Source organism: Drosophila obscura, unplaced genomic scaffold, assembly GCF_018151105.1.
Source record: "Drosophila obscura isolate BZ-5 IFL unplaced genomic scaffold, ASM1815110v1 contig_35, whole genome shotgun sequence".
Lineage (NCBI taxonomy): Eukaryota > Metazoa > Arthropoda > Insecta > Diptera > Drosophilidae > Drosophila > Drosophila obscura.
Genome location: NW_024542823.1, coordinates 178648 through 190788, shown reverse-complemented (window position 1 = coordinate 190788; position 12141 = coordinate 178648). Strand labels below are relative to the sequence as shown.

Here is a 12141-nt window from a genome sequence, read left to right as displayed (position 1 = left end):
ATATTAGCATCATATCTGAAGACGATTCTCGATCAAATCGATCGAAACTTCCGGTAAACGACGACACCTCGTCGACTAGTGCAGCATCGAGCAACCAACATAATCAAACCATCAGAATGGCACAATCATATATAGACTTTATAAATACAGCATCGAAGCTTATCCCAGACTTTGATGGGAAAGCGGAAAACCTATAAAGTTTTTTAGATGCCCTTAACATTGTCGACGCCATTAAAGGCGCACATGAGCAACTAGCGATCTCAATTATAAAAACAAAACTTAAGGGATCGGCTAGAAACCTGATTGGAGAAGAAAATACCTTAGCGCAGGTAATCTCCAGCCTCAGGGTTAATGTCAAAGGCGAGGTTAATGTCAGTGGAGGTTTTATCAGCAAAACTAATGAACCTCCAACAAAGAAACAAAACAGCCAACCAGTACAAAAAAGAGGTTGAGCAGATGACTAAAGCCTTAGAGGGAGCATACATCACAGATGGACTTCCTCTAGAACTGGCCACCAAATATAGCACACAACATGCTGTTAAGGCCATGACAACAAATTGCTCAATAGAAAAAGTAAAATTAATAATGCAGGCTGGCACATTCAACACGATGAATGATGTCATTACAAAATTCGTTGGTAGTTGCACTGACGCTACAGGAAAAAGTGATGCAGTGTTGTACTGCCGCCAAAACAGAGGTAACCGGAATGGTAACTCGTTCAGAGGCAGATACAATAATAATAATAATTACAATAATACCTACGTTAACAACAGTAACTTCAGTAACTATAATCGTTACAGAAATAACCGAGGTAATCGTGGAAACAGTTACCGTGGAAATACCTCAAAACCAAAGATATAGACCTAATATCCGAGTGACACAACCGGAAAACAACAAGCCCCTTTAGGTATCCTAAACTGATTCATACAATCAACCTTAATTTAAATATATATGCAAATTTTTCTAAAGTACACACAAGTAAGAACTTAACGTTTTTAATAGATACTGGAGCAGACATTTCCATTTTAAAAGAAAATACAATAGACTCCACATTAATAAATACACAAAAAATTATTAACATACAAGGAATAGGACAAGGAGTACTAAACTCCATTGGTATAGCTTCGATAGATATTCAAACAACAAAATATATAATTCCTCACGATTTCCACATAGTTAATTCAGATTTTGCAATACCATGTGATGGAATAATAGGTATTGATTTCATAAAAAAATACAATTGCCAACTTGATTTCAAACCATCGGAAGATTGGTTTATAATTAGACCAACTAATTTAAATTTTCCTATTTACGTACCAATTACGTACACAGCTGGAAACACCTCAACACTTCTACCAGCACGTTCAGAAGTAATCCGAAAAATAAAACTTAGCTCTTCAGAACAAAATGTTCTAATTCCAAACCAGGAAATACAACCTGAAATCTTTATAGCAAACATGATAGCAACAACTACCATGGCTAATTTCCGATTGTTAAATACCACAACAAATAATCAAATGGTGGACTTAAGCAAAATTAAATTTAAAACCTTGTCCGGTTATGAAATACTAAAAGATAATGAAACAAAAAGAACTGAAACAGTCCTCAAAGAATTGAAGAACAATTTTCCACCGATGTTTAAGGAAACATTAGAAAAATTATGCAAAAAAATAATGACGGTATTCGGAATAGACACCGAATCAATCACAACTAACAATTTCTACAAGCAAAAATTGATATTAAAAGATGATGAGCTAGTTTATATCAAGAACTATAGAAGCCCTCATAACCATATTGATGAAATTCAATCACAAGTCAAGAAATTAATAGACGATAAAATAGTGGAACCCACTGTGTCAGAATATAATAGCCCCCTGCTACTTGTACCAACAAAATCTCTCCCAGGCTCGGATAATAAAAGATGGCGTTTAGTAATTGACTACCGCCAAATAAATAAGAAATTACTGTCAGATAAATTTCCTCTACCGAGAATAGACGATATACTCGATCAACTGGGACGAGCAAAATGTTTCTCGTGTCTACATCTAATGTCTGGATTTCACCAGATAGAGCTAGAAAATAACTCAAGAAATATAACGTCCTTTTCAACGAACAATGGTTCGTATCGCTTCACGCGATTACCATACGGATTAAAAATAGCACCAAATTCATTCCAAAGGATGATGACAATTGCATTTTCTGGCCTAAAACCATCTCAGGTATTCCTTTACATGGATGACCTAATTTTCATTGGTTGTTCAGAAAACTATATGATCAAAAACCTAATAAACGTTTTTGATTTATGTAGAAAAAACAACTTCAAACTACATCCTGTTAAATGTTCATTCTTCAAGCACAAAGTGATCTTCTTAGGCCACAAGTCTACTGACTAAGGTATTTTACCCGACGACAAGAAATATGACGTCATAGAAAAATACCCAGTCCCTACGGACGCAGACAGTGCTAGAAGAAGTAAGAGCATGGTAGAGCATGCTCTGAGATTTTGAGTGATTTATACAAACGAACAAATAAACCAACTTCAGTTGTTAGCCAAACTGTAACGAACTCCTTTCTCTAATCGTATTAAAATTTATTTTTTAACGCCGTGCCGACATGGATTGCTTCCAAGTGCCGAAGGTGGTCAACAGACATGTGCTCAAGGCCATCTATCACTCCTCGGAGCAGCTGTTCCAAGACTCAATCGCCTTGTCAGCTATTAAGCTGGAGGTGAGCTACACTATGAGGAATGTTAATCCTGTCCATGACCTGGACACCTTGATTGAGGCGTCGGTGAAGAACCTCACCCTGATCGGCGTGCTGAAAGAGACAGCAATCAGTGGTAGCGATGAGGAGTACGAGCTTCAGTTGAAGCCGGCAACCGTGTCTCAATTTCAGTTCTAACTTCGGCGTTTCCTGGATCCCCAGAGTCCCCTCGAGTCCATGCTTAAGAAGTTCGCGATGGATCGCTCCGATAATTCAATTTGTTTCTCGGACCGGAGACCGGAGGCACCAAGTGATATTCAGGATGAGACTTTGGAGGATCCAATCATAAATACAAAATTACAAAAAGAAAGTTAATGTCCCCAAAGAGGGACTCAATCAAATTAAAATGTTCCTGCATGTATATATTCCGCAATAATCACTTAGGTAGGGAGTACTTCGGAAGAGTATTTGAACACCTTTAAAATTGTAGAATAGATTGATTCCACCACGATGTACCCATACAACGTATACGGGTCGTATACTTAACTACTTTGTTCTATGCTCAATGGTCTAGTGTTCCTAGAGGAAATTCACTAAGCTACTATACTACACTCCCCTTGCTAATGGCTGGCTATTGTCGCCGCACCGAATCCGAAGGCATCACCACTTATGTGCATATATCCGAAACATGATATACATACCTCAGAGAAAGAAGTTTATGTGCACTTTTTAATTTGCTTATATTTTCTATAAACGTAAAGCTATATTTTTTATGGGTATGCAAGTTTGTACTCTTATCTATTATAAAGATCTCCCACTCCAAGGTTACTCTTTGCGCTTCATTCTTTGTACCGTTTTAAATAATATGTGTTACAACTCGTGGTTTTCAAAGGTCATAAGTACATATGTATATGTGCAAGCTGAGATTATTGTGCTATCGCGTGCGGGTAAGCTAAAAGGTGTGATCCAAAAAAAATGATTTAGTCAGCAGAAAGTAAGTAAACTTGTTTTTATACGTTTGGAGACATAAATGTTTGTTATAATTATTGTAAGTCCAAAACATTCTCTTTGTTTTTAATAGTTTTTTTTTTATGTAATATCAATGCACATACATATATGTATGTACTTCTTTCTCTGAGGTACGTGAACTTTCTCGCTATTTTCTTATAAGATTATTATGATTATTTTCATATATTCTCTGTGCCTTTTATATTATTCTCTCAGTTTAAGTTGAGCGGATTACAGTTATTAACTGTAGCAATTACAAAAGAACAGAAACTAAAATTTAAAAACTATTTACAACAAATTAATATACAAGTCTGGCATCATCTTTACATGTACAAACATACATACCTATGTATATATGTATGTATTTATATATTTAGAAAGTGAAACAGAGTGTTGGCTATCCTTGTATACACTTTCCAATCATTCGCAATGCTCCTAAGGCAGATAAATCTATATGATAATGTCCATCAGCAATATATTTACTATATATGTATGTAATACATATTATGTATATAACATCTTACTATAAATTCAGAATTTTTTATATTCTAAGATTTGTTTTTTTTATCATAAAAATATATCTAATTAGTTTGTCCCGTTTCGTGTGCATAATAAAAGTATCCAAAGTGTGTGCATAAGTGTGTACACATTTAATGGAATATTTTGGTTGCATTCCAAAGTGTAAGTCGCTAAAAAATAAATTCTCACAATTACTAATATGTCTGTCATGGTCAATTGCCATTCACCTTTGACCAAACTATTCCTAAGGCCCCGCCAGCCATCACTCGCCAGCCAGCCAGCCGGCCAGCCAGCCAAGAAAACGCATTCAACATTGTATGGCTGGGCATTTTCCAAAACATTTAGAATTCATTTTGCCATTGAGGACTTAATCCGCTTACGTTATGGCACACAAAGAGCAAAAACAGAAGCAAAAAATTTTGCATAATAACTGATGCAAGTAAGCAAGCATGTGGAGCGGTTTTAACTCAAAACCAAGATAGACTCCAACTTCCAGTTGCATACGCATCCAGATCATTCACAAAAGGTGAAAGTAATAAGAGTACAACAGAGCAAGAATTAGCAGCTATTCACTGGGCAATAACACATTTTCGACCATATGTCTATGGCAAGCATTTTTTAGTTAAAACTGATCACAGACCACTAACTTATCTTTTCTCAATGGTTAATCCAAGCTCAAAACTAACAAGAATGAGATTGGAATTGGAGGAGTATGATTTTACAGTCGAATATCTAAAGGGAAGAGATAATTATGTAGCAGATGCGTTATCAAAAATAACCATCAAAGAATTGAAGAATATGTCAGCAACCATATTAAAAGTCACTACAAGACAGACAAGTAGACAGAAATCCTGCACAGGAAAAGATCAGATAGAATTGCCTAGGAAATCTCTAGAAAAAGCTTCTAAGCCCAACGTATATGAAGTCATCAACAACGATGAAGTACGTAAAGTAATGACCTTGCGTGTAAATAATAAATTATGTTTTTTCAAACATGAAAAAAAAATTACAGCAAGATATGAGATTAGCGATTTATATACTAATGGAACCTTTGATGTAGGTCAGTTCTTCCAAAGGCTTGAAATGCAAGCCGGTAAACAAAAAATACGCAAACTCAAAGTGGCACCGTGGGAAAATATCTTTGAATACATTTCAATAGATAATTTTAAAAATATGGGCAATAAAATATTAAGAACATTAAGATTAGCGCTACTCAACCCGGTGACCGTAATACAAAATGAAAAAGAAAAAGAAGCAATTATGTCTACATTACATGACGATCCAATTCAAGGAGGACATACAGGCATAACGAAAACCTTGGCCAAGGTCAAAAGATATTACTTTTGGAAAGGTATGACCAAAGAGATTACTGATTACGTACGTAAATGTCAAAAATGCCAAAAGTCGAAAACGATAAAACACACAAAAACTCCTTTAACAATTACGGAAACCCCCCAAATGGCTTTCGATAGGGTAATAGTGGATACGATTGGTCCACTTCCTAAATCAGAAAAGGGAAATGAATATGCAGTCACTTTAATATGTGACTTGACAAAATACCTAGTTGCCATTCCAATTAGAAATAAAAGTGCTAACACAGTAGCGAAAGCTATTTTTGAAGAATTTATTCTGAAGTACGGTCCAATGAAGACGTTCATTACGGACATGGGAAGAGAATAAAAAAATTAAATAATCACGAACTTATGTAAATTTCTAGAAATAGAAAACATAACTTCCACAGCACATCACCACCAGACAGTAGGGACAGTAGAAAGAAGTCATAGAACTTTTAATGAGTACATACGTTCAAACATATCAGTTGATAAGACTGATTGGGACGTATGGCTTCAATACTTCGTCTTCTGCTTTAACACTACACCATCTATGGCACACAATGATTGTCCATATGAATTGGTATTTGGTAGAAAATCAAATCTACCAACACAATTTTATAGTTATCTATACTATAGAACCTATACCTATACTATATACATAGAACCCATATATAACATAGAATATTACTCTAAGGAGAGTAAATATAGATATAAATGAGCAAGGATTATGCTCGAAGAGAATAAGAGAAGAAATAAAACTTTATATGATTTGAAAATAAACGATTTAGAAATAGCAGTAGGAGATAAGGTTTTATTAAAAAACGAAACAGGGCATAAGATAGATTGTAAATATACAGGTCCCTATACAGTAGAAAGCATCGGAAAAAGAGATAACGTCATAATCTCTGATGATAGGAAAAAGAAACAGAAAGTACATAAGGATAGGATACAGATTTTTAACATTTTATCAATTATAGCATGGCCATGAATAAGCAAACATAACCATACATAAATACCACTCTGCCACTCAGACCTCAGAGATCCCCCACCCACCGGGCCACCTCCTATTGTGCCTCCTTACTCCTTCTCTTTCGTGCGCGGAGTAGCCGCAGAGCTGGTCCACTATGCTGCCAGCCTGGAGCCCGCCCAGCGAGCATATTTGGAGTTGGCCCGTCACTTTGCCGAGGAGCCGCCACAACAGCTTGCCCCACATTCCAGTACGCTGGCCTCCCCGCCTGCCTGCACCTTCAGCCTCCTGCCCAAGCAGCGACAGCGCCTCCGGCATCATCAGCAACAGCAACAGCAGCCACAGCAGCTCCAGGCTGGCTCTGAGCAGGACTCGGATGCAGCAGACAGAGGCAATGGCATTCAACGCGGCAGCTCCAAGCCCAAGCCCAGCGATGCCAGCGAGGGGGCCAAGCATGTGCTCGAGGCCAGAAATGAGGCGGATCTGCAGGTGCTGGGCGCCTCCACAGAGTGAGCGGCCTCCAAAAAGATGGAGAAGATTAGCGAGCGGAGGGAGCGACACGGCAAGCTGCGCCACGCCCGACGCCATCGTGTTTCTTTTTTGTGGTAGTGAAATTCTGATAATACAAAACTATGAAATCTAGTTAATCATTAAACGTAATTATAACTGACAAACCGGGGGCATCCCCGCCAACAGTATGGACAATTTTTTTATAAGTTAACAACACACACAAAAACTACAGCAACAGCAACAACAACAACAAAAAACAAATATGCATTACATAAAAGAAATATGTTTGAAACGAAATACAACAACATCAACTTCAATTATTTCTAAATGCCATACCGAACGAGTGAATTTTTCGTTTAGCGCGGGGCTGAACTGTGCTTGATTGACATTACTGTTTATCGCACAAAAGAATCATCTGCTCATCGATACTATCGACAATATTTTATAGGATGTTTACATTGGGGCTGCGTCATGCTTCTTTGCGTCTTGCCGGAGACGCAGTTTTTTTTACATAGGTTAAGCATAGGGCCCTAGTGGTGGCAAAAAGTTGCGTCAGTTTCTGATTCATGTGCGTCTATTCGATATATTCGATTGCTTTTGCTCATTTTTGCTATTTTCTGCCTTATCAGCGCAACTATCACCACTAATAACAACAAAAACTTGTAGATCAAAAATCAAATTTTGGCGCTAAAAATGTATTATTGTGCAAAAAGGTGAAAATATACGTCAAATCATTAAATAAAATACCTGAAACTGATTGTATTATTATCATAAGAAATTTTTCTGACCCCCTGATGCCATTAAGACACTGCTGGAGACGAACTTCGGTGGTTTTCATAATTTGAAGAAGAACTCCCACTCTACAATGAAATGTCTGAAAATAATATATAAATATGAGAATCAATTCTGTTTCGTCCATTTTCCTGCCGTCTTGCATAATTCTGTTGATTTTCAAAAATTTGTGTTTCTTTCCTTGTCATCAAGCACCCAAATCCAAATTCAAGACGCACGTCTGCCAATGTAAACGCCTATTCTGCTTCATTGCGTCTATTCCGATATCGATAGCAGACGCGCCCAGTGTAAAAAGGCTATTAAGCTGCACAGCACAAACAAAAATGAATTTTTTCATGCATATAAAGTTTATAAAGTACCATAAACCGTATTCGAAACCATTTCATTTGCATTAATGCAATATACAATTTAAATTTTCAATTTTTCCGCGCAATACTATCGATGGTGGGCAGCAACAGTCGATGTTTGGCCAAATATTGAGCAATCGATAATATTGTTGGCGCCATAGATTGATTTCAAGACTTAGAGCAGGAGCAAAGACCCGTGTGCTTTTTTAAGATTAAGATTCTTGGAGATTCTCAGGAGGATATAGCAGAAGGTTTTCAGTGATTAAAGCAGGAGCAGCAGCAAACACAAAGCGGAAATGAACCTCCTGTTGTAAAAGCACAAAATATAAAAAAGAAACGCGTAGATCCCGCTAAAGCTCCTCCAGTGGCTGCAGCAAAATTATAGCAGGAGACTCTTTTTGCATAATTTTCAAAAATTAAAGATTCTGCTCAAAAAGTACAAGGAAATCGCACGAGAATGGATCCCCCGCAGATATTGAAGTTCCTATTGCAGTGGCAGAAGGAAACCGTGAAGGAACCGTGGGCGTGAATGCCGCACCCACTGCATTGCATTCAGTATTAGCTTCTGTGGGAAGAAATGGAGATGGAAAAGACCCGAAACCTGTTGTAGCAAAGGAGTAAACAAAATCAGGATTAATAGATTTCTTTCTTTTCTTTTGATGAACGTCTTTCCATTGGATAGAAGTATTATATGTATAAGTAGAGTATATTGAGAAAACAATTTGGTTGTAGAGCTGAATGAATAGATCAAACCCCGCACCCATACAAGGAATATATTTTGGTCGGCATCTACTGCTACAGATATCTAATGAATTTTATGATTAACGAGAAGGAACGTGTGAGTCGCTTCTGGGGACGCGACTCTACTTATACCCGTACTCAGTCAGTATATACATTTTTGAGCTTATGATTAGTTAGAATTTTAGAATTAAAAAAAAAAATTTAACATTTTACATTTTTTTTGCTACATCTGTTATCTACATCTACAATGTATATAGTACATCTAACATGTAGATTCTACATGTACCATTTAGATTCTACATCATCTCCGCTAGGGGTTGCTCGCGCACTGAACGTGCAGAGTGTGCGAGCGAGAAAGAGAATCAGTAGCGTCAGCAGCGCTGGAGAAGGAGAGGGAACCAACAGAAAATTAATTTCTTCATTCTGGCTATAATTATGATCCGATCTGATTTAGATTCGGCAGTCTGGTAGATATGGTCATTTTCTACGATACTGCGTTTATAGTTTTATCGTATCTTTAAAAATGTGCCTGCCACAGATTTTCGTCCTTTGAGGGGGCGGAAGGGGGCGGGGCGAAATTTTGAAATACACTTGTAGCAGTGTGATATCACATGAGTCTGGAAACCAAATTTGGTTTCTCTGGCTCTTATAGTCTTTGAGATCCAGGCGCTCATCGAGACGGTCAGACGGACAGACAGACGGACAGACGGACGGACAGACGGACATGGCTATATCGACTCGGCTATTGATGCTGATCAAGAATATATATACTTTATGGGGTCGGAAACGTTTCCTTCTCTGCGTTGCACACATCCACTTTTACCACAAATCTAATATACCCCTTAACTCTTTTTTGACTACGGGTAAAAAAAAGGGAAATATATGATCTGATCATCTGATTTATTTATACGAATATCAAGCCAAAGATAAAGTTTTATAACATTTTTTTTACGTTCCGTTAAAATTGGGAATTGGGAATTTAATTTGATTTATATTTATTTTGTTTTGTTAATTTATTTTTTAAGACTTTATTTTGTGGCATTAATTAACAACAAAAAAGCTACAAATCAAGCTGAAAATTGTCCTTTAAATGACAATGGTATGATGACTGTGTGATATCACAGTAGGTCTGGCTTGTTTTGAAATTTTGCAAAAACTAAATACAAGTACTTACATTTACATATGTACTTCAATTTGAGAACATTTAAACGTCGTCATTAGCAACAGGAACAGAAGCAACGACAGGAGCAACAACAGAAGCAACAGCAGCAGCAGTTCGGCCTCACCATGCAGCCGCAGCAGTACTGCCTGCGCTGCAAGTACCCCTACAGCAAGGCGCAGATGATGTTCTCGCAGCTGCTGGATCGCGGCTGCTTCTGCGATGTGACTCTGGCCTGCGAGGGACAAATGATACGCGCCCATCGCGTGGTGCTGTGCGCCTGCAGCACCTTCTTTGATTCGGTGCTCACGAGCTGTGCCAGCGAGCGGGATCCCATTATAATCATGAAGGATGTGACCTTTGCCGAGGTCAAGTGCCTCATTGAGTTCATGTACAAGGGGGAGATCAATGTGGAGCACGTGAGTATACTACCCTCAAACTGCTCACCTGCTCATGCTCATCACACTGTTTGTGCTTCGGTTTAGGCCAGCCTACCGTCGCTGCTGAGGGCTGCCGATGAACTGAAGATCAAGGGTCTGGCCGGGGTGAGTTGGTGCGACGTTATTCTCTGGCCTATTCTCTCGCCGCCGCGCAGCCTGGCCGAGAGCTATGCCCAGGACATGCTGCATCACCAGCATCAGCAGCAGCAACAGCAACAGCAGCAACAGCCGCAGGCAGCGCTCCAAATGGGTGCCACATCAGCGAAGGAGAGTGTGCTTGGCCGCATGCCACCGCAGACCCCACAGCCGGGAACAGAAACAGGAACAGGAGCAGGCAGCGAGCTGCGAGCTGCAGGCGGCCGTTGCACCCGTGAAACACTTTATGGGACCGAAGCGCATTGTCTACATTTTCACCGCGACAGTCCCGCACAATAACTAGGCCATTCTGTCCGGCGAATGCCAAGCTGTAGCGGCCCTCACAGGCCTTGCTGAAGCTCAAATCCACCACAGAGTCTACGTGGCCCATGAAGGGCGTTTTAAGCGGAATATTCAAAGCCATTTTGGATTCCGTTTGGTATAGATGTCGAGACAAAAATAACTACGAATTATTTTAGAACTACTAAGGCTGCATTTATGCAAATGACTTCATTTACCAATAGATATAATAATACATTTAAGTCCACAAGTAGATGCGTGAAAACGCTGCTTGTAAAAAACTAACAAATGATAGGCTATTACTAAAAACATATGGCTGATATTTTAATTATATAGAGCAAAACAATGTTAATCAGCCATATGCCCTAAAACATATCTTCATATTTCACTTAAAAATAATTTTTTTTGCGAATACACATATGTATACCCTAACTTTCAAATTAAGAATTTGTTTTTATAAATTTTTCCAATTTTTTTTATCTTTCAATTTAAAATCAAAATTCAGTTTCAAAAAAAAAAAAACTCAAACATGGGTTGGATTGGCTCAGATGATAGCCAAACCAAAGACAATACGGCCAACGTGGTCAATAATGTCAAAATAATCGACCACAGAGATGGTATCCAAGCCCTGTTTGTTCTGCTTCTAATACTGACCATAGTCAGTACACTACAGTTTTTGCTAACATTATATGTTAAGCACAACAAGATCATAAAGAAAAGATATATGAGTAGAGATATAAATCTAGATAGGGTATAACTTGCGAAAAATTCATTATAGAAAACAATTTTTATCATGACTACATTGAAAATAATAGAAGAAGTCTACAATAGGGACCCAGGTTTTTCAAATAGAATTCTACAATAGGTCTCAACGACCCCTAGGAGCATTATAGAGCTCGAATATATGTACATGGATACATTTCAATTAGAATTCTCACCTTTAATACATTGTTCAAAAACACACTACCATTCCAGGTATCGCAGTAAAATCCGTAATAAATAAGCATTCCATTCTAGGCAGGGTCATCGACTTCGTTATATTTAAATCTTAAATTCAAGAATTTTGGTTAATGATGTCAGATTGTCTTCCATTCGGAATGAACAACATAGAAACACCACATGGCCTGGCTTACGATCTGCGCTAAAGTCTGTACTCTTAGAGCAGAGTTCGATAAGTCCTATAAAT

General features: G+C 38.1%; 1 protein-coding gene across 1 annotated transcript; it reads left to right on the top strand.

The window, feature by feature from the left end:
* Positions 1–10056: 10056 nt before the first annotated feature.
* On the top strand, positions 10057–11418 carry LOC111077481 (protein bric-a-brac 1-like). Its single transcript, XM_022371775.2, has 2 exons — positions 10057–10499; positions 10566–11418. Exons 1-2 carry the CDS (start codon positions 10209–10211, stop codon positions 10953–10955), a joined length of 681 nt encoding a protein of 226 aa, XP_022227467.2. The 5' UTR covers positions 10057–10208; the 3' UTR covers positions 10956–11418.
* The last annotated feature ends 723 nt before the right edge of the window (positions 11419–12141 follow it).

Coding starts and splice junctions, on each gene's coding strand:
- LOC111077481 (XM_022371775.2), top strand. CDS start 10,209: ATGCAGCCGCAGCAGTACTGCCTGCGCTGCAAGTACCCCTACAGCAAG. Junction 10,500..10,565: donor GGGAGATCAATGTGGAGCAC/GTGAGTATACTA, acceptor GCTTCGGTTTAG/GCCAGCCTACCGTCGCTGCT.